Source organism: Aaosphaeria arxii, assembly GCF_010015735.1.
Source record: "Aaosphaeria arxii CBS 175.79 unplaced genomic scaffold BU24scaffold_2, whole genome shotgun sequence".
Taxonomy (NCBI): Eukaryota; Fungi; Ascomycota; class Dothideomycetes; order Pleosporales; genus Aaosphaeria; species Aaosphaeria arxii.
The window spans coordinates 771,320-796,787 of record NW_022983475.1 but is presented as its reverse complement, the minus strand read 5'-3'; the positions used below and the strand labels follow the sequence as shown (position 1 = coordinate 796,787).

At 49.3% G+C, this 25,468-nt stretch overlaps 8 protein-coding genes across 8 annotated transcripts; 7 read left to right on the top strand and 1 right to left on the bottom strand.

The window, feature by feature from the left end:
• The first annotated feature begins 169 nt into the window (after positions 1-169).
• Positions 170-2,068, top strand: BU24DRAFT_488863 (glycoside hydrolase family 43 protein). The gene is made up of 2 exons (XM_033533579.1): positions 170-565; positions 617-2,068. The coding sequence occupies exons 1-2, from the start codon at positions 406-408 to the stop codon at positions 1,978-1,980; spliced, it is 1,524 nt and encodes a 507-aa protein (XP_033387134.1). The 5' UTR covers positions 170-405; the 3' UTR covers positions 1,981-2,068.
• A 180-nt stretch (positions 2,069-2,248) lies between these two features.
• On the bottom strand, positions 2,249-5,569 carry BU24DRAFT_439235 (uncharacterized protein; the record flags this gene model as incomplete). Its single annotated transcript, XM_033530292.1, has 5 exons — positions 2,249-3,644; positions 3,714-4,526; positions 4,608-5,079; positions 5,138-5,483; positions 5,523-5,569. 5 exons carry the CDS (start codon positions 5,567-5,569, stop codon positions 2,278-2,280), a joined length of 3,045 nt encoding a protein of 1,014 aa, XP_033387133.1. The 3' UTR covers positions 2,249-2,277.
• Positions 5,570-6,141: 572 nt separating this feature from the next.
• Positions 6,142-8,138, top strand: BU24DRAFT_447425 (alpha/beta-hydrolase; the record flags this gene model as incomplete). The annotated part of the gene is made up of 6 exons (XM_033530824.1): positions 6,142-6,242; positions 6,336-6,652; positions 6,711-6,926; positions 7,146-7,451; positions 7,513-7,754; positions 7,800-8,138. The coding sequence occupies 6 exons, from the start codon at positions 6,142-6,144 to the stop codon at positions 8,136-8,138; spliced, it is 1,521 nt and encodes a 506-aa protein (XP_033387132.1).
• A 1,803-nt stretch (positions 8,139-9,941) lies between these two features.
• BU24DRAFT_418347 (uncharacterized protein) lies at positions 9,942-12,340 on the top strand. Its single transcript, XM_033526955.1, has 4 exons — positions 9,942-10,238; positions 10,359-11,231; positions 11,286-11,518; positions 11,578-12,340. Exons 2-4 carry the CDS (start codon positions 10,363-10,365, stop codon positions 12,294-12,296), a joined length of 1,821 nt encoding a protein of 606 aa, XP_033387131.1. The 5' UTR covers positions 9,942-10,238; positions 10,359-10,362; the 3' UTR covers positions 12,297-12,340.
• Positions 12,341-12,730: 390 nt separating this feature from the next.
• Positions 12,731-15,683, top strand: BU24DRAFT_439234 (glycoside hydrolase family 3 protein; the record flags this gene model as incomplete). The annotated part of the gene is made up of 9 exons (XM_033530291.1): positions 12,731-12,857; positions 12,938-13,020; positions 13,125-13,288; positions 13,354-13,487; positions 13,552-13,640; positions 13,694-13,797; positions 13,860-13,989; positions 14,060-14,226; positions 14,288-15,683. 9 exons carry the CDS (start codon positions 12,731-12,733, stop codon positions 15,681-15,683), a joined length of 2,394 nt encoding a protein of 797 aa, XP_033387130.1.
• Positions 15,684-16,981: 1,298 nt separating this feature from the next.
• On the top strand, positions 16,982-18,868 carry BU24DRAFT_447422 (alpha/beta-hydrolase; the record flags this gene model as incomplete). The annotated part of the gene is made up of 3 exons (XM_033530823.1): positions 16,982-17,989; positions 18,070-18,152; positions 18,235-18,868. 3 exons carry the CDS (start codon positions 16,982-16,984, stop codon positions 18,638-18,640), a joined length of 1,497 nt encoding a protein of 498 aa, XP_033387129.1. The 3' UTR covers positions 18,641-18,868.
• A 1,996-nt stretch (positions 18,869-20,864) lies between these two features.
• On the top strand, positions 20,865-22,052 carry BU24DRAFT_364051 (polysaccharide lyase family 3 protein). The gene is made up of 2 exons (XM_033524229.1): positions 20,865-21,390; positions 21,455-22,052. The coding sequence occupies exons 1-2, from the start codon at positions 21,018-21,020 to the stop codon at positions 21,853-21,855; spliced, it is 774 nt and encodes a 257-aa protein (XP_033387128.1). The 5' UTR covers positions 20,865-21,017; the 3' UTR covers positions 21,856-22,052.
• Positions 22,053-22,588: 536 nt separating this feature from the next.
• Positions 22,589-23,805, top strand: BU24DRAFT_430885 (XAP5-domain-containing protein; the record flags this gene model as incomplete). Its single annotated transcript, XM_033529838.1, has 3 exons — positions 22,589-22,776; positions 22,836-23,388; positions 23,443-23,805. The coding sequence occupies 3 exons, from the start codon at positions 22,589-22,591 to the stop codon at positions 23,803-23,805; spliced, it is 1,104 nt and encodes a 367-aa protein (XP_033387127.1).
• Positions 23,806-25,468: the final 1,663 nt, after the last annotated feature.

The following is a 25,468-nucleotide window of genomic DNA, read 5'->3' as shown; positions in this document are numbered from 1 at the left end:
CAATTCCTGGGGTAGCTGCCCGTCCTTCCGCTAGCGTTTGCCGTATTGCAATACGATAGACGTGTACGGATAACAACCGTAGTCCGTAGTGGGGTAGCTGCTGTATCCAATCAACTTGTTGTAACTCCGGGTTGTTCAATCGAACCCGACGATGACCTACGGATTAGTGTGGAGATGTCTAACTTGCTGGTGACCTGGACAGTTATTCCCTCCCGATTTGAGGGATCGTCTCTTCCTTTACGGATATAGCGGGGTATCATGCACCGAACCCAATGGCGCCACCCGGTGGCTCAAGTTGAAGCTTCTGGAGTCCCGCGGTTGAGGTCATCGTCATAAAATGCCCCTTCGCGAAGTGTCTATAGCTCTCGCAATGTATGATTCCATAGTAATTCAAAGAAGCAAACAATGCCTACCATCCCAATCAATCCAATAATCCCAGGCTTCGCGCCAGACCCTTCGCTCGTCAGGGTCGAGAGCGATTATTTCCTCGTCAATTCGACCTTCCACCTATTCCCTGGTCTCCCGATCTATACATCTAAAGATCTAGTCCATTGGGAACACATTGGTGAATTCCCCCATTCAGCCTAGACAAGACATCTCTGACATGCTTGGAAAGGAAATGCTCTCCACAGGCAATCGCAAATGAGTCTCGAGCACTCCAGCACAAAGATTAACCCAGACCTATTGGCAACTGGTGGTTTATTTGCACCGACGATTCGTTACCACAACGAAACTTTCTATATTGTCTGCACGAACATCATACACAAACCCGACATCCCAGGCCGCGCTGAGAATTTCGTCATCTCCACAAAAGACATATGGGCAGGCGAATGGAGCGACCCCGTCTACTTCGACCACGACGGCATCGACCCCAGCCTCTTCTTCGACGATGATGGGAAAGTGTACCTCCAAGGCTCGCATACTGTGAGACCTCGGGTTACAGAAATAAACTTATTCGAAATCGACCTCACGACTGGGAAGCGTCTCTCGGAGGAGAAAAACATTTGGGGTGGCACGGGGGGCAAGTTCCCGGAAGGTCCGCATATCTACAAGAGAGACGGGTGGTACTATGTCTTGATCGCCGAAGGCGGCACACACGAAGGCCACATGATAACCACGGCGAGATCGAAGGATATCTGGGGCCCATACGAGCCATGTCCCAGTAATCCAATATTGACGGCGGCCGGAACTCGAGAATACATACAGTACGTCGGTCACTGCGAGGCGTTTACGGATCCGGAGGGAAACAGCTGGGGCGTCTGCCTCGGCGTGCGGATGGAAAAAGGGGGACGATACATCATGGGGAGGGAGACGTTTCTGACGAGTGGAGAGTGGGAAGAGGGCGAGTGGCCTGCCTTCGACACCGTAAAAATGGATCCCAAGGGCGTCGTCGCCGCGCAAGGGGATGGGAAACCAAGACTCTCGGCCAGACCTGGCGTGGATTTCTTGCATATTCGCAACCCTGAGTTGTCTAATTACAGTTCTTTGGGGACGGACAGGGCAGTGACTATCACTTCTGTGTCGAGCGACTTGTCGCATCCTAACGAGTCTCCTTCTTTCATTGGGAAACGTATGAGGTATCTCGACGGTACCAGCTCAGTGACGATTGTTTCTCCTCCCGAGGGAAGTAGAGTCACAGCCGGACTCGTAGTGTACAAAGATGAGCACCGGTATCTACGAATCTTCCTCGATACCTCAGAGTCCCGCATCGGCTTCGAGCTCGTCAACGGATATCAGAAACTGTCCAAGTCAAACACCCAGTCCGTCGAGAAGGTTACCGAGTACCACCTGACAATCGATCACACTGAGAAGGAATTTCGACTCTCCTACAGTGCAGGTGAAGGCAGCAAGACAACTCTTGCAGTAATCGACACGCTAGAAATGACTGATCCCGATTTTGTGGGACCCGTCATTGGTGCTTTCGCAGTTGACCAGGGACACGCGGTCAAGGTGGAATTTAGGAATCTCGAGATATCATGAGCTAGCGGGCAGAAGCTTCATCATAGATTGTAGGTAGATGGTTCAAGCAATTCTCTCAAGATGTCTCGGATCGATCGTAAGAACCCGCATGGCGTTTGTAACTGCACTCGACGAGCCCGCCCTCTGAAAATTGATATCTTATCCTCCTTGGAATTCTTTGAGATTCACTAGCATAATTCTAGGAAGCAGTGTGTTTACTAGTGGGCTATAATCTACTCTAACTTAATCCGAAACTCCGCGCACCAGATTGCCTGGCATATCTCCATGCAAAACCCGCGTTCTCTATGGCGTTGGCATCTAATCCAACTTGATCTGAATCTCTACGAAAGGCTCTATGGTGACTTGCCCTAATATACCATTGAGCGATACCCCTGGGCGCGGGATGTTGGCATTAGGAAAGCTGGGAGCAGTCAAGGGCGACGCATTTGCCGTTTTGATGTCGTCGATGATGCTGGAGAGGTAGTTCCACATGGTGGACGGAACAGTAGCGATTATAGTGTTCCTACCACGACGCAAATAAGGTCCGATATCGATGATAGGGTCGAAAGGATCGACAGCTACTGTTTTCTGACCATTTACTGACAGCGATACTGCGTGAAGGACGGTCCCAAACCTGAGGTAGGCACCATGCGCTGACCTGCCGCCGGCGGGTGGCCAGGTGAAAGATGACGAGTAATAGCCGATGCCGGAAGCGTTGTGGATTGTTGTATCAAGTTCGGTCCAGGACTTGAGCGGCGATGTAGTGCGATGGGTGGTGTTGCGTTTGCGGCCTATTGTGGCTGCGTCATATATATTCTCCGGCGCTTCCCAGTGTTCGACAGTGAGGTCCCATTCAAGTAAGCTTGTGGGAGTAGCCACATTAAGGGTAGAAGACTTCAATGTTTGACTTGTGCCATTGTCAAGACCGACAAGAAGTGGCTCGTCGCGTTTCTCGTTCTGGGCACCGTTTGTGAGCTTCAGAGTGACAGTCTTGTTGCTCTGGTTGTATGTGACTGCAGCCACGAAATTTGGAATTTTGGTGAGGTGTCTTGCCGGAGTCGAAACGCCTTCAAGCGGCAAGGAACTGAATCCAAACGTCTTCGCTTGCTTGGCTCCGAGACGGGCAGAGAAGGTAATCGTCCCTTTTTTTGCATTCCGTTCGTAGACCAAAAGAGGTTCGACATGTCCAGTCCAAGGATCTAAGAAATAGGGAAATCCAGTATGGGAGACTGTCAATTGTCCTTTAGAGGCCTTGTTAGAAGGATTATGTACAAATGCGTAATCAATCAGAAGCTCTGAGTCGTGTCGATGATTGACAATCCAGGTCGTTCCGGATTTCAGCCTTGCGAAAGGCTCGATACCGACACGCGAAAGTGCCTGAGCCACTTCGTTGTTCTTTACACTGCATACATTCCGGACGTTCCTTAGAGCCTTGAACGAGGTAAGAGTCTCATGCTTGTCTGAGCCGTTTCCAGAGGGGTAGAAGTCAGGCTCGCCCTCAATCACTATTGGCAAACCTTGTTGTGCAAGTGTACCCAGGCGTGCGATGGACTCTTTGGTCACTTGGCTTCCATTCTTGAGTACGAGGGCTTTGAAAGCTGGTCCATTAGGGCCTAAGGCATTGTTCTTGACCTGTGCACTGGGCAATTCTAGGTTGGCGGGTGCAATGTAACGATACGAGTAGCCTACATTTTGACGTCAAAAGATCAGCTTGAAGACTCGGCTGTTATTCTCCTCCCCAGAAGTGAGCTTACCAGCATTTTCCAGATCTTTTGGTTGGTATAATCTCGGGAACGTAATGTTGGTTGCCGATTCATGGTGATAGATGGCGACATCCACACGGGCCACACCAGATTGCTGAATGTACTGAGTTCGCGATAGGTAATCCATTGCTTCACGCATTCCGACCGACCAGGACGGTTGCTTCTTAGAAGATAGGTCGGAGAAGACATAGTTGAAAGGCGTGTGACCCGGCCATGTTGTTGCGCTGTAGTTGCCACCGTAGCTAAGCCCGTGAAGGACGAATTTATTTACCCCCCCAGAGAAGGCGGTGTTGGCCAAATCAAGCAACGAAGGTATCGTCTGGCTGTAGGCGCTACCAAACACCGCACCAAGCTCGTTTGAGACGATTTGCCTCCCTGCTAGAGCAGCTGCACCAGTGTATTGCCGATATGCGTCGAGATTCATGAATCCGAGGCTCTCGCACTCGGGAACGTCGACCAGTGGAACGCTGGCGGCCATTTCCAGAGGTATATTGTAAGACACTTGGGTCCTCAAACCTAGCCCAAGTCGCTTGTGGACCCAATTAGTAAGTGTCTGGAGGTACTCTTCATACCCTGATTGCAAAGTGGCTCGGTAATCATTGACGTAACCCGCGCCTTCATCATTTGTGTTCATTACGACCCTTAGTCGACCGGGTGCATTGGACTGTATAGCAAGATTATTGTTCTGCCACATGATTAGGGGAAGATAAGGGCGAATGTCGTAGCCGTGTTGTTTCTTGAATTTCTTAGGGAGATCCGGCGTCCAATTAGTATTAGAGATGAGCTCGAAGCTATCCTCCCATGCTTGATACTCAAAGAGTCAGCTCAGGTATTCCTAATAGCTAATTGAACGGGATCTGTAAAATGATTAAGGCTAGTGCGTACCATATTGTCCAGATTTCTTCAGCAAATCTGCGGTGGTATCATCCATGATGTACTTCTCCCAGAATGATATAGTGTGTTGAGCACCTTTGGCACTGAAATGATCCACGGTGTATGATCCATTGTCGAAGATAGAAGATGTAGCCTTGTGTGGGAACCTTACATTGAGGTACGAGGTCCGACGCTGATAAAAAGCAAAAATCCAAGTCCGAGGCGAAGACGGCAAAGACACTTCTGGGGAAAGCTTTCCAGTGGTAGACACCTTTGAAGTGAGGTCTTGCAGACTGCTTTGATCGATTGATAGTTTGGTGTAGGACGTATAATCGGGCCCCGTCAGGTCCATACCACTGGCGGGTATGGAGACATTGGTACTAGATATGGCAGAAGTAGAGACCAGCGCAACCAACTCCCCCATCCCCCAACCGGGTATGGTGTTATTCATGGAGCCATTGGCCAGATTTGTGAAGAATGGATACTTGAGAAATTCAGTTTTATGTCATCACAAAGCAAATATAAAGCTACATGAGCCTCACCAGATCCCATTGCAAACCCTCCGCGTCCGGTGATGAAGGAACACCTTGACCCTGATTCGGTCCTAGGGCAAAGTCCATCAAAAGCCCGTACTCATGGTGCGCTTCCAGCGCTAATCGTAACAACTCGTTGTAATACTTGGTGCCGAATGCATACTTGGACCAACTGATTCCCGGTGCCGGTTGGTTGAAAATGCCTCCGTACTCGTAGAATGGGACAAATTCAACGCCACCACCGCCAATTTGAGCTACACTCCCAATGTCCTCCTTGACGATTTTCCCATCGACAGAGGCATCGGGGAGCCAGTATCTGAACGATGGGCGGGAGGATGAAGGTGGGTTGGAGAAGCTACTTGCAACACTATGCGAATACGCTACCGCGAAATACAGGCATAGAGCGGCAATAGCAGCAGTTTGTGGTTGTGAAGCCAACATAATGTGTCAGGTAAAGATGCATCAGAGAGCTTAGGATTGTCTTTAATATATCTCTTGTAAAGTCATAGTTTTATTTTGTATTTACATGGCTCTAGTACTATAGATCTGGGCGGGGATATGATTTGTTCTGTCTAACCAGTATGCAATGCGCCGGACCGGTAGTGCATATCAATAACCCAGAAATCCCGGGGTGCCCCACTTAAGAGTAGATATGCATGTACGCATACATGCAAGTACACGTACGGATGAATCTTGTATGGTGAACATGAGATTTATCATAAGCCTGGTAGCCGATGACCCGACCCTGCTAAACACGTTGCTAGCCCGGTGTCGGACCGGACGGTCATATGAACTCCAGTAACCGGATCCTAATGTGCAAACCGGGCGTCATAGACTATCGAAACGAAACAAGACAAGATTAAAGAAAATCTGGGGAAAGAGGCAGTGTGAAATATGTAAAGAAAATGGAGATATAACTCGTCTACCTCGACGCCTTTGAACAAGTATTCGAGCAATACTATCAATATCAGCCTTACTCTATCATTATCTTCTGTATTTGATTGACGTCCAAGATGAAAATCTCGGTGCTTTCCATCCAAGCAATTGCTCTTGGTGCTGTGCCATTGACCAATGGCCTTGCCATTGCGAGAGCTGCCAACGTGGTCGACTTGAAGTATGCAAAGTATCAAGGAATTTCCGATGACAAGCATGGGTAACCTAAAAAACATCGCTCTGCCATTGAGTCTCGACGAACTGACCAATATAGGACGGTATCATACTTCAGCCTTCCGTTTGCACTACCTCCCACGGGCGACTTGCGATGGCGCGCGCCTGTCCCTATCGAAAAAGCCCCACCGACAACAGAGCTCACAGATGCTACCAAGGCCGGTAATATATGCGTCCAGGGTGGCGCTCTTTTCGAACAAAGCGCTAGTATTGATCCTCAAACTGCTGCTGCTCTGAACATAACCGCCCCTGCTGAGAAACCAGTTGAGGGCGAAGACTGCCTCAGGCTTGATATCACTGTTCCCCAGAAACCAAAGTCAAGAAGCTTGCCGGTAGTTGTTGCTATCCATGGCGGAGGTCAGTACTTCTAATCACGTATGCCTTCATGAGGTGGTTCCTCCTAATCGTGCTTCAGGATACTCTGGAGGAAGCTCCGGTGGTTTCCCCGGGCAATCTTTTACGCAGTACACAGAAGGCTCTGTGGTTTTTGTCTCGATTCAGTATCGTTTGGGCGCCTATGGCTTCTTGGGCGGGTCTGCTATCAAGAAAGACGGTGCTCCGAATGCGGGCATTTTGGACCAACGTTCGGCGTTAGAATGGGTGCAAAGGAACATTGCTGCATTTGGTGGAGGTAAGCTCATCAAAAACAGGCCTACGTCATCATTCCTGCTGCTGATGAACTGATCGCAGATCCTAAACGAGTAACCATCTGGGGCGAGAGTGCGGGAGCTGGCTCGGTTGCAAACCAGCTCATGCTATATGGGGGCATAGCCAACCCTCCATTCCGGGCTGCCATTGCAGGCGAGTAAAGTGTTCAAATCTACACCGTCTCTTTCTGGCTGACTTCCAGATAAAGAGTACCCTGGAATCATTCCGTACAAATCGGATAAGTCGCTCGAAGGTCAATTCCAAGAGCTTCTAAGCACGAGTACATGCGAAGACATTGCTTGTCTGCGCAGTCTCAGCTTCGAGGCTCTTTCCAACAGCACCAAGCAAGTGTACAAACTCGGTTTGGCCAATGGACACTATGGCACCCAGCAACCTTACTTTGGGCCCTATGTCGATGGAACGGCCATTCTCGGTATACCCTCCAAGGAATTTGCAAAAGGTGCCTGGAGCAAGGTTCCTCTCATCACTACACATGGTGCCTTTGAAGGTCAGTCTATCCCAATGTGCTCTTACGTACGTTAACGCTCGGGCTAAAATTGTACAAATAGGGACTATTTTCACAGACAGCGCCGTATCCTCTGAAGATGGTGTTCGTAATATGCTTTCACTCGTTCTTCAGATCGACAAAAGCAATGCCTTCATTAATGACGCCATCAGGAAATATCCCTGGATCAAGTTCATAGGATCTTACTTCGATAAACCTTTCTTCAACAGCCAAGTGTACACACTCCTCAGCATAGTTCTCAAGTGGAGCAAACTGAACACATCCTTCTGGCAGGCGCAGACCATGGTAAGCGATATCCTGTTCACTTGTCCGACCTATTTTTTCAACAAGGCCGCAGCCGCGGCCGGGGTGCCTTCATGGAAACTTTACTTCCAGGCTTCGCCCTACGTCCACGGCGCTTCATCATTCTACTCTGTAGGGGACTCCTCTGCGTCGATGAACCCGACGCTGGCGAATACGATAAAAGACTACATTGTCTCTTTCGTCTTGGAGTTGGATCCAAATGTTTGGAAAAAATCGCCGCAACAGAGCAAACGCCCGGACTGGTCGCGATACACGCAGGCAAGCGTACTGCATATCGACGACGGTTCCATCAAGTTGAAGGCGGACCCAGACGCAAATGATGTTTGTGACTTCTGGTTTTTGCGGTCCGATATCTCAAGGATTTGAGGCGTGTCACAGGAGATTGACTAGCTGGCGCGACCACGACATGTACTTATCTCAGCAAAACAAGGCAAATACATGGGAGACTTGGAGTTACGCATATCAAGTCAAAGTTGGGCTGATCATCTTTATTGTGCCGTCTAGATTCTGGACGCGGAAAACCCATTCTTTCGCAGGTGGGATGCTTAAGGTTGATACTATCTACTGATTCATTAAGGAAGGGTTGTGGGATGGTCGTTACATATCTTTCTTTCCGCCTACCGCCATAAATCTTTTCAAGGCGTGTATACACTCAATTTGTCAGTCTTTCACACTCTTTGAAAGTAGGCTGCTTGTATCTACTCGTAGTAGAGCAGAATCCGAGCGGAAAGGCTGACATATTGCTGATCGACTGATCTGATACAAAGTTAGATAGAATCATGCTCTTGCAAATCTTCTCCCTCCTCCCTACACAGTAACTTGATGCTGCGACGAATATCAAACTGGGGGGGGGACTCTGTCCACCAATTGCTGCAGCACGTGCAACCGTCCAAGATGATATGATATCGTTTCCAGACTTACAGGGCAGCAATCAATAATCACTTGACCGTTTCAGATTTTGATTTCTGGGGTAATGAGATTGTTGTGATGCGGTAGACGCAGGACCGCAGCAGAGACGTATTGTTCGCTCTGGCCGCTACGGTGTGACATATCCCGTGTGTAAAAGACCACAGCCATGATTCGCTCAGGAGGGAGAACCATCTACCTAGATTCGATGCCGATGCATCAATTGACAAGGCCATGCTGATGCACAATATGACAATTGTGAATTGTTTGTTTTGGGCAGCACGTTTGTTGTACATATGAGCTTCGGCCTCTTCTTGACCACATCCTCACTTGAATAGGCTAGTGTGCACCATGGGTTCATGCCTGGTGGACCCGAGTACCCGAGCACGCCGAGTTAGTAGCAACAAAAGGCGGGAGGGGCAGATTGATGATCAACGTCGGCTCCATGCGCGGCAGATGCGACGTCCAGGTTAAGGAATCCTTACAATGTCACTACTGTATGGAGGAATGGTTTAAACTTTACTTTGTAGCATGTGTCTGTTCGTTCAGGGACCAGGTCAGGGCAGTGCCTCCTTGTGCCGAGGATAGTTGACATTGGTGAGGTGAAATACCTCGTAACCTGGATTATGGATGTGCCAACCATGTACATACACATGTGAAAGAAGCAAATACAAGAAAGCGCCCTTTCTCCCCACAAGCATTCAGATTTGCATGAAGGACAGTATCACGTGCACAGATCTGTAAATACTATGGAAATAACCCAAGCGTCGTCGATCCATTGATTTGGTTTCCATGTCAGGTTCACATCATATTCGGAGACGATTGTCTGGCTAGGCGTCCAAGGTTGACAGATCGAAATATCCTGGCACAATACATAGACTACTAATGTAGTGGTGACGTTATTCCGAACCTCAGTGGCTGAACATGCTTTTTGTGTCGTCCTCACTGAAACTTCCAATTTACAGGGCATGTACTCCGTACCCCTCTGGCCCCTTTCCAACCCGTATGTACAGAGGGTTGGCACGTCGGGCTGGCCACCTACTAACTTCATGTATGTTCTATACCGAAAGTGTCTATTTAAGAGTGTACTGTAGCCAGTAAACTATCTTAATGCTCGCGACAAACCTCGCGAAGGCACTGCTTGGACATAAAATACCAGCAGGGGGCCAGCCCGACGTGCCAACCCTCTGTACATGCTCCCCTAACTAGGTCCCCAGGTGAGCAAGCAGCACTCCGCAAATGCACCCCGCGAAACGAATGAATGTATGCATGGAACAACCTAGTCACGGACTTTAGTCGGCCAGAACCTGGCATTGTGCTCGGCGGGCACATGTCTCCTCTTCTCCGTGTCGTGTCTTGTCCATAGACCGACGCCTACAAGTGTCGTTGAACAGACTCCTACAGGAAGCACGTAACCAATGTAATGAGCTATCATCATCGCTCACATTACTATCATCCGTGCCTGAATTCTTGGCCATCGATCTCCCTTGTGGTATGATATGTCGGGGTCAAAGGCAATCAGACGGTCTGCACAAGCGTGCAGGCGCTGTCGCCAGCAAAAGGTTTGCCTCCACACCATCCCATCGCCAGCAAACAAGATGAACCAAAAAAGAAAAATAGCGACAACGAAGCAAGCAAACAAGAATATCCAATATTTCTATGTAAATTGACAAGTTCTGGTTAGATGAAATGCAGCGGAGGACCGGAGGCATGCAACAGGTGCGCTAAAGCTGGCTGCCAGTGCGTCTTTGAGCCCGCCTCAGCTATTCGAGTATCAGATCCACAATCGCAATCACACTTTCCCTTGGCTCGTCCTGCTCCATCAATCGAGGCGGAGACTCGCATCCCACAAACAATTGCCCCTTTGCAGCGGTCGTTGGCTAAAAGGAGGCGTCTCAATAGCCACGAAGCCTCAACCACGCCTCTATCCCATCATCTCAGCTCTGGCACCCCCTACTCGGCCGTCCAGCATCTTGAACTTCACGAAAACTCTGAAGAAGAGGCATCAGTTTCAACACCCAATGTCTCCCCGACTGAGAGTCGGGCGAGCAGCAGCTGTCTGCTGACCTGGCTATGCGAGGCCGGCATACCAGTCCATGAAGCTGAACAGATGTTTCGACACTTCAAACTGCGCATTGCTCCCTTCATTCCGGCGCTCTACGATGCTGACTTCTCGAGGCTTCCCTCCAGCCCCATATTCGGGCTGGCCACCCTGCAAGCAGTAGCTCGATATCTGCCCGACTCGGCGAGACTGCGCTCCATGCTCTGGTCCCAGCTGCGCAGACGCCTACAGGATCTCATTTTTGAGATGCCAGATCGGACATCTCTACGATCTATCGAAACCATGCAAGGCCTGATCGTATTGTATGCGTGCTGCGAAGCGGCCGGTCCGGGTGTGCATCTAGGAGAAACTTTCGGCCCCGACATTCTTACTGCGCGATCCATTGCTGAGGGTTATGCGCTCAAGATGGGACTGGGTAGATGGAGTGATGGTGCACCGCCGGATGCTCGCTTCTGTGTGTGGTGGTTGTGGCTGTACAACATGGGTCATTAGTGAGTGCATCTTTCTTCCTCCGTTCTGTCATGTTGCTAACACAATTGCCGCAGCACTTACATGTTGTATGGTTGCGCAAAGACTATGGTGACCACACCAGAAATCGTCAAAGCCAAATCTTATTTGGACAGGACTGCCACCGAATCTTGCATCAAAGGGATGCTTGGAGAAGTGGAGCTCTGCATGATTTGGGGGAAAGTACACTCGCAAGGTGGTAAAGTTTCTAAGAAATTGGAAGACATGTTTCGCTCGTGGTCCGATGACTGGGACCATCTCTTATGCAAAGGTAAGCTTGTTCTCTTCTATGGCCATTGCCAACGCCACTGACATTACATTTTGTTACAGCTGAAGGCCGTCACCTTCTTTTTCATATGCGATTCGCGCGGTTTCGATTGCATATGTTATTGACATCCCCCAGCGAAGATTCGGATCAACATGCTGCTGCATCGTTCCAGGTCCATGCAGCGCAAACTTTCGTCCAAACCGTTACTCAAGCTTCGCCCATCTCAAAGGACAGACTTCGATACATGTGCGACTTCGGTTTCGTCATGGTGGCTTATGCTTGCCTTTTCATCCTAAAGGCAGCCAACGCAGACGCCTTCTATGACAGAAGGCCTGAGTTGATAAAAGATGTAGAAGCTGCAGCGTCTCTGCTACAATCTTTCGGCACAAATAATACTATTCGTCCTGCTATATACGGCTACACATTGCAGAAGCTCTGTGCAGAGGGTGGAATCAGAATGTCGGGATCAGCAACATTATCCATCCAAAGGCCCGAGCCGACAATCTTAAATCAGATCTCTGCAAAAGAAATCAACTCCGCCTCGACTTATAACTCAGCCACATTTGATGAATCACAGATTATGCCCTACTTCGGTACCGAGTCACCGATACTCACTGATGTTGATGCGGGCACGGGCACAGATCCAAATTACGAGTATCTACCCATTCACGACGCTCCCCCGGACACGTTACACAATTTTGCCGAGTTCTGGGGTTTCAATCCAAACATGTTTATGTTTGGTGGTACGAGTCTGGAAAACGCATTTTCTGACAAGATTTGAAAGGGTAGGAGTGGAATTCATCTATCGAGTAGACTACACATACTTTAGTAAATAATTGATAATTTTCACCATTCCACCATTTGTTGTACATAAAGATCATTGAGAAATCAGGATCGCAAGTCTTCACAAGTAATATGGTTTACTACTCTTCTCTATACGAATTGACATTGATGCGATCTTTTCTGAGCCTCCCAGATGTACCCCGTCGTTGGTGTAAACTTCTAGGCGCAGAACATCCCGTTAGTTTGCAGGACCCGGACCGGGTCCGGATGTACCAAGATTTGGACAAAAGTATCATCATCGATCCTAGAAAAGAAGCCGACAAGATGGTAGAGCATAGTGACATAAAATCGAATCAAATACCACTCAATACTGCCACCCTAGCTGGAGTGATTACCTTACTCAAAACGCACGATCAAGTTTGACAATCCACCATGATGGGACCTCAATCGTTAGGCTTGTACCTGGTTTTGGTACCCGGTATATGGTACTGGGTGGTAGCTCAAAGTATCCCTGATGATCAATATTTTTACGGCCAATCACCCCCAGTATATTCCTCACGTAAGGACCCTGATCTCTCTTCCTCTTCACATGTACCGGGTGGGGAATCCTTGATCCTGACAATATCGTTTCATTGACAGCCCCTGCGGCCGGACCTGAGAGATGGGCAGAAGCGTTCTCAAGGGCCAAAGAGCTCGTCGGACAGATGACGTTGGAAGAGAAGGTAGGTAGAAGCTCTCACCACCCCAAAAAAAATTCATTTGTCTTGTCGAGACTTTCATCTTGGTATCACAAACACGCCGAGTACTCTGCTAATGGTCGTGTAAGGTAAATCTCACTACTGGAGTGCAACATGAGACTGGGTGTTCTGGCATGATCCACAGCGTAACGCGACTCGGCTTCCCAGGTCTGTGTCTACACGATGCAGGCCACGGGGTTACCCGTACTGACTTTGTGAACTCGTGGTCGAGCAACATCCACGTGGGAGCTTCGTAAGACTGTTCTTTCATTACCCAAGCATTGATATCTCTCGCAACGCTGAGCAAGAAATTTCCAGGTGGAACAAAGATCTCGCGCGGCAGAGAGCCGAAAGGTTGGGTGGAGAATTCCAACGGAAAGGAATCAATGTCATGCTGGGACCGTCAATTGGTCCGTTGGGCCGCATCGTGACAGGAGGGAGAAACTGGGAAGGTAAGTGGCGATCAAAATTAATCCTACACGACAAGGACCAGGCACCGGTTGACTTTGGTAACAGGGTTTTCTATCGACCCGTACCTGAGTGGCGAACTTGTTTCCCAGACTGTTCTGGGAATTCAAAGCAATGGGGTGACTACTTGTGTTAAAGTGTGTTCTCTCATCTATCTGTAACTATTGGTAACCCACTGACCTGGCTGTAGCATTTTATTGGAAACGAGCAAGAAATGTATCGGAATCCATCCGAACAACAGGCTTCTTTGTCCTCCAATATCGATGATGTTACAATGCATGAGCTGTACCTATGGTACGTCTCTGATTTTTCGATGGCAAGGCTCTTGAGGTTGATTACAGCTAATACCTCTGAAGGCCTTTTTACAACGCCATTCGGGCAGGCGCCGGCAGTGTCATGTGTTCTTATCAGAGATTAAACAACTCGTACGCCTGTCAGAATAGCAAAGCCCTTAATGGTCTTCTGAAAGACGAACTTGGTTTTCAGGTAAGGGAAAGGCCCTAGTGTGGGGAAAACCCCATCTCCTATATGACCCAGTACTCATGCTCTCCAACAGGGATTTGTCGTCACGGATTGGGGCGCATTGCATGCAGGTCATGATGCGGCAGCTGCTGGTCTCGACATGGCCATGCCTTATTCGATCAAATATTGGGGCCCGAACCTTGTCGATTCTGTTCGGAATGGATCCCTTCCAGAGCGGAGACTCGATGATATGGCTGTGAGGTAGGTAGAATACGTTTTGCCATTCGAATGTCGAATAGTCTTGTTGATCAAGATTGATTAGAATCCTCTCCACCTGGTATCGCATGAAGCAGAATCAACAAATCTCAGAGCCAGGTCACGGTTTAGCACTGAACCTCACCCTTCCGCACAAGATCGTCGACGCCCGGGACCCAGATGATCAACCTGTTATTCTCCAAAGTTCGGTGGAAGGACATGTTCTTGTGAAAAATGTCAACAAAACGCTCCCACTCAGAAAGCCCAAGCTGCTTTCCATCCTGGGTTATTCTGCAACGGCACCCATGGTGAACATGGTAGACGATACTGGACTTTCTACCTGGGGTTTCGGATTGCAGGTTGTCTCCGGTGAACAAATTGTTCAAGCAATCCTAGAGATCAACAAGGATTCCACCCAACAACGTAATTCTGTGCCAGCTATAGCCAAAAATGGCACCCTGCTCTCCGGCTCTGGATCCGGCACAACATCGCAGACAAATTACCTCGCGCCGTTCGACGCGCTCAAGCTGCGAGCCGAGAAGGACCAAACACAGCTATTTTGGGACTTTTCGAGCCCCGACCCCAGAATTGTAGGCAACAGTGATGCATGTCTCGTTTTCGGCAACGCATTTGCCACAGAATCGTTCGACAGGCCTGGATTGAAAGACAACTACACAGATACATTAATCTTAAACGTCGCTAAAAAGTGCTCCAGCACCATCGTCATCCTGCACAATGCAGGCACACGCCTAGCAGATCCCTGGATAGAGCACCCTAACGTCACAGCAGTCATCTACGCGCATCTGCCCGGGCAGGAACCGGGCCGGGCTATCGTGTCTCTTCTCTATGGCGATATCAATTTTTCTGGGAAACTACCTTACACCATCGCAAAGCAGGACACAGACTACGGAAACCTCCTTTGGCCAGAAACTACAGTACAGCAAGGTTTCTTCGAGAAGTTTCCCCAAAGCAACTTCACAGAGGGTGTCTATGTTGACTATCGTCACTTTGACCGCAGCAACATCAACCCGCGTTTCGAGTTTGGGTTTGGCCTGAGTTACACCTTGTTCAACTACAGCGACCTCGCCATCCAAAAAATGGGCAACACCACGCCCGAGTTACCCTCTGGATCTATCGGCGAAGGAGGGCAGATTGATCTGTGGGAAACCATTGCTAGGGCCTCAGCAGTGGTTTCAAACATCGGCGATGTAGACGGCGCAGAAGTCGCGCAGCTTTACATTGGCATACCCGGTGACGATGTGCCCGTGAAACAGTTGCGTGGATTCGAAAAGCCATTTCTCAAAGCCGGAGAGAAATCACGGGTGTGGTTCGATCTGCTGAGGAGAGATTTGAGTGTCTGGGATGCCGAGACACAGCGTTGGCGTCTGCGATCTGGCTCGTACCAGGTTTGGATTGGTGCAAGTAGTCGACGACTGCCACTCCATGGTACATTGGAGATTTAGTATCGAGGTCACATACGCACGCACAGTGGAGCGTACCTTTCTCACTCATAGTGAGGAAAGATATCTTCATACTTAATGCCTTACTTGGGAAGTTCTCGTCTAGCTTCAGCAGCATCACCAGTTGTTTTGCGTTACTCATCCCTATCTATGTTGATCTCAACAGTGAATTTTTTGTCGCCTCGAAGCATGCTAAGCGTTCATGAAGAGGATAAGGGAAGTGATTCCTGTTAGGAGGATATCGGCTTTTGTGATCGACCCCTGACACTTGCTCTAGCCTAATGAGGAAGCCGGAGATAGTCCTGGCCACCCACTGGTTTTACAATCACCACCTAAACACCTTTGCATCCTGTAAACAATATTATATTGTTTAATATTTAATAATCGTAGAAATATTGCGAAGACTTAAGAAATATCTTTAATTTTTGTTCTTCTGCCCTTTGTAATGTCTCTGTAGTCAGTTACATAACCTCACAAGCCTTCCCAGGACTATATCCGGCTTCCCCCTTAGGTTGAGAGACTTGTTTCAACCGACCACCGAAAATCAATTTTTCCTCCTTACAGCTATACTGTGTATTGATAAAGACGTTCGACCAAATCACCTATCTACTCCTTACTCCGACAAATCGATCCCGTGGTCATTTGACTCAAGAAACAAGTGATATGTAAAAACGATAATTATTTTAAGACATCCTTTGAAAATCTGGCCCGGGAAACTAGCGGGGAAGTTGATCAATTCTTAGAAAGAGAGAACGAAGATCATCCCCATACATTCGTGTGTCCTGTACAATTTAAGCCAACTAACAAAGCCCACCAACGCTCCGGCCTGCACTCATACACACGCCCAGCCGGCCTCTCTATTTCATTGATACAGTTAATCTTCGTCCTAGATTGATGATCTTCCGGGAGGCTAGCGAACCTGACCGGACCGGTCCATCGATTCCGATCCTGTTTCCCCGGACAGACCATCGGGCAAGTCGTCTTCCTACATTGTAGGAAGGGACTAAGCCAATGTGTCTGCTGCTGCCCCCTTCCCCACGAACTATGTGTGTCATCCTACGATACAAATTTCTCCGCTCCAATCACTGATCCGATTCCAGACTGTTTACTCCTGTATGGGCCGGGCCGGAACATCAAATGGAGAACCTTCCAATGACTTTCTAGGTAGTAACAGAATATGAAGTTGATTTTAGGGACAGGGTTCAAGACAGGAGTATATCAAGGCCTGGATCAGATCAACAATGGAAGAAAATCACCACGCTTTGTTTTGAGACCATTCCACCACTCTACATTCTTTCAAAATGCGGTCCTTTCTGAGCATCCTGCTCTCTGCCTCTCTGTTTCCGATCATCAAATGTGTCTCTATTCGAGCAGGTGGTGACCTGGATGTCCAGATCGCCAATGGCGTCGTCCATGGCACGAGTGACAAGGTGACTCCATCAGTCAGGCAATTTCTCAGCATCCCATATGCCCAGCCTCCCCTCGGCAATCTACGATTCGCTCCGCCCCTCAAAGCCAAACCTTTCGGAAGCTTGGACGCAAAGGCCTTTGGGCCTGCTTGCCTACAGACAACCAACTCAAGCTACCCAGTAGACGAGTTCAATATCAAGGGACGTTTCGCTGAGGACTGCCTCTCGCTCAGCATCTGGACCCCGTTCGGCAAATCTAAGCCTGACAAGCTGCCCGTGTTTATCTTTGTCCACGGCGGTGGCTTCAACAGCGGTGGCCAGAACACTCCCTATCAGATTCCCGCGCAATGGGTTGAGCGAACAAAGGGGCATGTGGTTGTCACCATCAACTACCGTCTCACCCTTCTAGGTTTCGCCGTGTCCTCGGCTCTTGACGAAATCAACGTCGGACTTCTGGATCAACGGCTGGCCATCGAATGGGTCCGCGACAACATCGCCGAGTTCGGTGGTGACCCTTCCCACATTGTGCTGTGGGGACAGAGCGCAGGAGCCATATCCGTGGCTTACTACCCATACTCATACCCAGATGATCCCATCGTCAGCGCCCTGATTACCGACTCGGGAACAGAGGGGAGTCTCCCCATCAAGCCCAAACCGAAAGCAGGCGAAGAAGACAAGGACTTCAAGACCGCGGCCAAGTACTTCGGGTGCGCTGATAGTCTCACCCCAACCGCGCGATTGGAGTGCGTTCGCAACGTGCCCGAGGACAAAGTTAGTAAGTGGCTGGACGTCACACTGGCCGACTCGAGCCAATTGACGTACCCTCGACCCACGGTCGACGACAAAATCATCTTTGCCGATTACGCCGATTTGACGAAAAAGGGTCGCGTTGCGAAGATTGTGAGTGTTTTTGCTACTTTGTTACAAACAGGTTCGATGTCGTTCGTGAGACTTCCGCTGACACAGCCGCATCATATCAGCCCGCCATCATCGGTACAAACTCAGGGGAACGACTACCCCTACTCTCCTCTCTTTTCCTCTGCCCCTCCTGGCGAACAGCAAAGTAAGTATACGGTGCCCATTCCCACAATGCTTCTTGCCCCCCTTGGACCACTCTTCGTCCACAATGCTAACAATATCAACAGCAACCGCCTAGCTGCCAAAATCCCCACCTTCCGCTATGAATATCACGGCGACTTCAAAAACATCTCGCCATTCGGCGCACAGCACTTGATGGAGCTCCCCCTCCTCTTCGGCACACACCCATTGTTCCGTGGCAACTCCACTGAGCTGGAATGGCGCACCAGCTACGCGATGCAGGACGCCTGGCTGGCGTTCGCAAAGGACGGCGTTAACGGTCTACGCGGTCAGGGCTGGCGCCTATACGATCGATCTTTGGGTGGTAACGTTCGCTTTTTTGGCAATGGTGTGCCTGCGAAGGATGGGGATACAACTGTGAATGAACTGCTGTGCGGCCCGGCAGCAGCGCAGAATGATGTTGGTGATGCTCAGCTTGCGAGAGATTTGCTTGCGGAAGGTTTGGAGGGTTAGTGTGCTGATCGAGGCATACGTGACTCGTTTTATTCAGTAGAGTTCGGTTTGTTTGTGTGCTTGTTAGGTGTTGGTTGATACAATATGTGTGTATTTACAGGGAGGAGTGGATGTTGGATGATGCTACCTACGTGCTTTCAGGCACTCTCAGGTACAAGATCTACTTTCTTAGTAGGCACATGTATTTGCAAGTACCTATATCATTTCATGAGTAGTATGCAATTATCGCAGTACCAAATACGTATTTTTAGTACCTCCCACGTCCATATTCTGATTCTGCACTTAATCACTTCTCTGCACAGCACTAAGATAGATATTCATTATTTCCAACGTATTCATATTAGTTAGGCGACTTCTCCGTAGACTAGGTGAACATACATAGTACCCACATAGATAGTTCAAGCAATTCTGCCAAGACGTCTCGGATTGAGCTTGAGTACCTAAGCCGTCTATGTAATCAGTAATCATACCCGATAGGGACTGTCCCCTGAGATTTGGAATATGTCCTTCCTCGTAAAAATCGTGGTGAACAGTCTCTACTCGATAGCTTCTGGTAAGTGAGCATGCGTTTGTGATATGACGAGATTGATGTATCGTTCAGTCCGATCGCTGTTTAGCCGTCCTTACGTTTCGTATGCAGAAAGACGCTTGCACTCGTCCGAATTGTACCCATTCAATGTTTCGGACGATATTGGACATACGTGGATCGAGTGACTACTCAGGAGTCAGGATAGCCCCAAGCTCTGTCATCGACCACAGATCTCAGGGTGAAAAGGGTTCCACAGCGAAGCGCACGCCTCGGACCTCTCTCGATTTCGACCAAATAGGGAGCATGCATCCTTCTAGAGATGAGCTGCATCGTGGGTGTGACTGACATCACGACCCGCAAGCCATAACAACCGTCTCGTTCGAAGTATACAACGGCCAAGAGATCGCATTGAGATCTCAATGATTCCATCCAACCATCCCTTCATCCCTATCACGAGTCACATTCCGCTACAAACCCGTCTTAAATCCGACAATTGACTCGCCGCTCAATCGATACAAGCATTTTCTTGCCCCCGGAAGGCGTGGAAACCGAACCCGAACGGGCGCGATCGTTTGAGTGACAGCTGCACGATGCCCACAGCTTCGATGGGAGCGGGCGGCTCTTCTGCAGCCAAGACTTTTTCCCGATGAAACAATAGATTCTTCGGTCCGGATGAGGCTCCCTCCCTTCTTCACGCATGCAATGTCAGTTGGTCGTGCGGGTGGGTGGTGGGCCGTGGTGGCGGTCTGAGATGCTTAGTGCGTTGCCGAGAAACGGCATGGGACGACGACGGGGCGCCCTAAACGGTGCGCTCAATCAGTAATCTGTTAAGCCGTGTCGTGTGTACCTGGGTGTCGGTAAGCTGAGGTCTGGTGATGATGGGTAGAAATTCTATGATGGGTTGGGATTGTGCTCAATTGTTCTCTATGGGCGAGATATTGAACGTTGGTGCTTGAGGGGGAGGACAATAGAGAGGGACATCTATCTGGTCTGGTATGTGATCTCATGAATGTGATTGAGATGCATCGCCCTTCATTTCCATAGGGATGGGATAACATGTCCATGTCGTGTTGCAGTAGCGGGACCCAGCGAAATGGGCGAAGTAAACAATATCCTCATCAATGCGATTCGTTCCACTCCACTTCCAAAGGTTAGCAAAGTGTGACAAACCAGCGCCCTCGTGAGATCGCACGGACGTTTCATTGGAGGAAGAACAGTTTCTTTAACAATATGAAACAACGCGGTGGGAGAAAGAAAGATACAATAGGGCAGGGGAATGTTTTGGGTATGGATTTAGTGGTCCCGCTTTAGCTTTCGCCTATCGGTTTCTACCGAATTTAGGGGGGCGTACAGAAAAGTCGAAGACATAAAATGACTTTTATGATCCATGCACATATGAGAATCCTGGTAAGGTAGAAGAAATGACAATGGGCGTCCTTCGTGTAGTTCTAGTTTTGCATGTATGATTCTCCTTTCAGCCCTTTTGCCAAGGCTCATCTTAAAATGTCAGTTGTTTGGACCCACCGATGCCTTACACTGTGTAATTAAAAGTCCAAGCGTCGGAAGAATTGGCTGGAAAGGGCATTTCTCCGATATCATGATGGTGCTTCTCGATGTCCAGGGTGTCGTGGAGTGGTTCGACGAAGAGGAAATACATAAAGAGAGCAGGATATCAGCAGTTTTCAAACCATCCAACAACGTTTACTTTCTCAACACATTCGCTCACATTCATTCGTTTGACTTGCTCGACGCAATCACATTCTTTTTTGAAACTTTTCAATCAATCAATTCAATTCAACTCTCACTTCTTCAACTCACCACCGGTGCTCACCACCAAACATTATCAAAATGAAGTTCACCATCGCCGCCGCAGTCTTGGCCCTCGTTGCCCCCATCGCTGCCTCCCCAGCTGAGGTCAGCTCTGCCAGCTTCTTCGAGCACTTCCAGAAGCGTGCTTCTTTCCCCGTTCCTGCTTCCAAGGGAAGCGTCACCTATAAGAAGGTCCAGCCTGTCAAGGGTGTCTTCGATGGTGGCATGAAGACCTACGGCCGTGGTGTCAAGTGCACTGGCCAGAAGGAGGGTGGCGACGCTGACGCTGTCTTCCTCCTCGAGGACGGTGCCACTCTCAAGAACGCCATCATTGGAAAGGACCAGATCGAGGGTGTCCACTGCAAGGGCAGCTGCACCATCCAGAACGTCTGGTGGGTTGATGTCTGCGAAGGTAAGTGACTGATCACCATTACAAACCACGAAGCCAAACCATTACTAACACACGCTCTTTATAGATGCTCTCTCTCTTAAGGGTGACGGTAACGCCAGCGTCATCGGTGGTGGCGCCCAGTCCGCCGAGGACAAGGTCATCCAGCACAACGGAAAGGGAACGGTCACCATTGACGGCTTCACCGTCATGGACTTCGGCAAGCTCTACCGCGCCTGCGGTAACTGCAAGAACAGCGTTGCCCGCCAGGTCGTCATCAAGAACGTCAAGGCCTTCAACGGCAAGGTCCTTGCTGGCATCAACCCCAACTTCGGCGACAAGGCTACCATCAGCGGAACCTGCGCCTCCAGCGTCAAGACCATCTGCGAGGAGTTCAAGGGTACCAAGCCCGGCTCCGAGCCCAAGTCTGTCTCCAAGGGGCCCTCTAACAACTGCAAGTACACCGCCTCCCAGATCAAGACTTGCTAGATGGATATCTCTCCGCGTACGACTTATGAAAGTGATCGTACGCCGTCAGAGGGAGAAAGGTCGAAGGGCCTTCAGGGGACTATTTGAGTTAGTGAGAAGTTTGTGACGAGTTTTATTGTTCTTGTACATATCTATTATTCTGTCATGGAGACATAAAATCCGCACATGCAGTGCATGTAAATACATCATGACTGAGCATTTTGCTCATAAAATTGCGACTTGCCAATGCAGTGACATGTGTAGTCCATTCAGAATAAGGCCAATGCGGTAATTGCCCCACATTGCAGTTAAGCATAAAATTCGATATCAATGAGTTAATTTGGACGTGTCAGTTCGTATATCTCTGAGTGTCTCAAAATTCATAAGTTTCTTGACAACAACAGCGTAATTGGTCTGTGAAGCTAGCAGCCGTTAAAAGGTCTGTTGACGTCTTAAGACGCGACCTTAGATCAGGGTCATTGCACCTGTACCCAATATGATGTTATCATATGCGAATAATGGGAGTGAGCTCATCAATTCTAGCTTTCTCCGAAAACTTCGTCAATCATCGATGTTGTCTTGTTCTTTGTGAGTAGGCAGAGAGTGAGCGGATGGTGATGGTGATGGACCCGGAAAGTATGACGCGGTGTCATGTGACCATATGACCGCCAGATCTTGGCATCGATAGTTACCTAGGCAGAACAGGTCGCATTGACATTTGCCCTAGTCTTTGCATTCGTACAACAAACCAATTATGAGCAATCCGGAGGGCTCGAACGCCCGTTTTACCTCACAGGCTGCGACGGCCGAGGATTTACTCAAGGAGCAGACAGTCGGACTCGTAAATCTCAGCGATTTCCGCAAAAGGCGAGCCGAAGCTCTCGAGCTCAAGGAGAGAGAGGGCAGCACAGGAGATTCGGGCGCCGGAACGCCTCGCGACGGGTATCTATCACCTTTGGAATGTGAATCCTCGACTCTGAATGCTAATTTGAAAAGTACAGTGCCTCTACTCCCCAGCCTCTGATCAAGAAAAAGAAGAAGCGAAAAATCGCCGCGAAAGGAAAGCTCTCGTTCGGAGACGACGAAGACGACGTCGATGGAGGAGGGGACTCTGCTGCTGTATCGACAGCCAATGCCAGTTCCCGCGGAACGACACCTGCAGACTCGTCCGCGGTGAACTCTGAGAGCGAGGTCAGGATCCCGAGAAAGAAGCTGAACGCCAATGCGAACGTGGGAATGAAACCGCGCGTAATGACCAAGGCTGCACTCGCCCGTGAAGCGGAGCAAGCAGAGACTGCACGGAAGGAATTCATAGCGATGCGGAAGGTCGTGAAGGCGACTGAGATAGTCATACCCTTTGTGTTTTACGACGGTACCAATGTCCCTGGCGGTCGTTGCCGGGTCAAGAAAGGCGATCACATCTGGCTTTTCCTTGATAAGGCGAGGAAAGTCGGTGCTGAGCTAGGCGTTGGTGGTGACAAGAGCAGACGGGATTGGGCAAGGGTCAGTGTTGATGATTTGATGCTTGTAAGAGATCAAGTCATTTTACCTCATGTAAGTGTGTCAATTCCCAAGCCGCCTGGAACAATCAGCTCACACATTGTTTAGCATTATGAGTTTTATCATTTCTTGTTCAACAAGGTCGTGGGGTTCAATGGCCCGATCTTCAGTTACTCGGCAGAGCCAACAAAAGCCTCTCCAGATGCAGCTGAATTGGAAGCCTCGGAAGCGCCCGACTTTAATCCGCTTGATCGGCGGGATAAGACCAGGGACAAGGCGGCTCAAATTCCGGATGTCGATCTCGAAGGCCACGACGACGATCCGACGGTGACCAAAGTGGTCGATCGAAGGTGGTACGAGAGAAACAAACATATTTATCCGGCAAGCGTTTGGACGGAGTACAACCCCGAACAAGACCTGTCCAAGACGCAGCGTAAAGACACTGAAGGAAATGCATTCTTCTTCTCGTGAGGGATGGGATCTTTTCTCAAAGCTCAGAGATGTCACGGATGTGATACTGGCCCAGGTGGTTTCGGGAAGATTGACACTCCTGGACTATCAGTGGTGGATGGATGAAAGCTAAAGGGTCGCATATACCCCGCACCATTCCCACGCCCAGTGGAGAATGCAGATGGCTTCTGCATTCGTGCCAACTTGTGCTGCAAGCCAGGTACCTCTACACCTAACCATGAAGGGACAAAGCTTGAGCACGAGTGTGGAGCTGGAATCGGTGTGCGAGCAGACGTAGAGTTACAAGGGTAGACCAAAAAAAGCTTAGCGAGGGATTCGTGAATAATCGATCCATGATTGTAGAATGTTTGCTTTCCGTAACTAGTAGTTTTGTGTTGTGAAATGGCCGTGCTAACATCTGGAATGAGGAACAGGTATCCACCTGACAGTTGCAGAGCAGTAGGGACAATTGCTTGTCTGATTTACCGAACAACGTCTTACAGTAGGGCTCCAAGGAAAGATTGCATGGCAGAGGGAGAGCCAAGGAAGTTCAAGCCATTCACAAAGTAGACCCTGACTATCTTTCTTGTACCTTGTTCCGTCCGAGCATGGTGGAGAACATTATTGACGAATGATGGACCGGGCAAAAGTGGCAGTTGGTCGTGTGAGCAGTTGCCACAAAAAAGCAAGCGGCGATAATAGCAACAAACGAATAAGCTGTAGGACGGAGTGATGTACATATTGTGTACGGATGGATAGGTGCATCCTGTCAATGTCATTCACAGTTAGTGAATATGGTACCTCCAAAGAGCGCCTGCATCTAGAGCCCACGCCTACTCAGCAATACACGTCACAAGTACCGATTCATTTGTTACTTGGTAATACTGCGGTGAGTTGGTCGTGGGTTAGTTACCTAGGTACCTAATTATGGCCGCCGTGACACCGCAACACCGCCAGACCTACCCTCCTGACCTCGCGAACGACGGAACAGAGTTTTCGCCTACATCTGGCCTTTATTGGACGTCACGACCATGTGACTGAACGCATGGGACATCCGCTTGTTTGGAAAAAGGAAAGTAAAAGGATGGGGGAAAAAGAAGGGTCTTCTTGTGGGCATACAACACACGCCGTCTCTGACCGAATGGCGAGTACATTGCACTACTCATGCCCTACGTTTCTGCTTGTGACGTTACGCAGGGTCCAGTTCGTGCATTAGGTACTTTCTACAAGTAGTTACGGAGAACATAAGGTACATACATACATGTGATGACTGGGTTTACTGATGACTACCTACTATTAGTTATTTCACCTTCCAACTATATACACCGTAGGTGTTACTCTGAGCATCCAGGAACGGCCAGTTGCAGCGACTTTGACAATGCATAGGTAGTAGTCTCCTGCAAGTCTGCAAGGCGGCCACAGACTGATGTAACTGGACATGATAGAGCTCCAGGGGTGTGATTGCCGATGCGGACCGCCAATGATTAGTTGATCCCACGAAACCCGACCGTTTTGATGCTGTGAATGGAATACTAGAACCAGAGGAGACTAGACAGGGCAAGACAAGACCCATAAGTTAATCATATGCTTGATGATGAATGCTTGCTTTCTGGAAGGGGGGGAAGGGGAAACGAACGGGGCGGCGCCCCATCCATCATTCATAAGCGAGCCCGGCGCAGAAAAT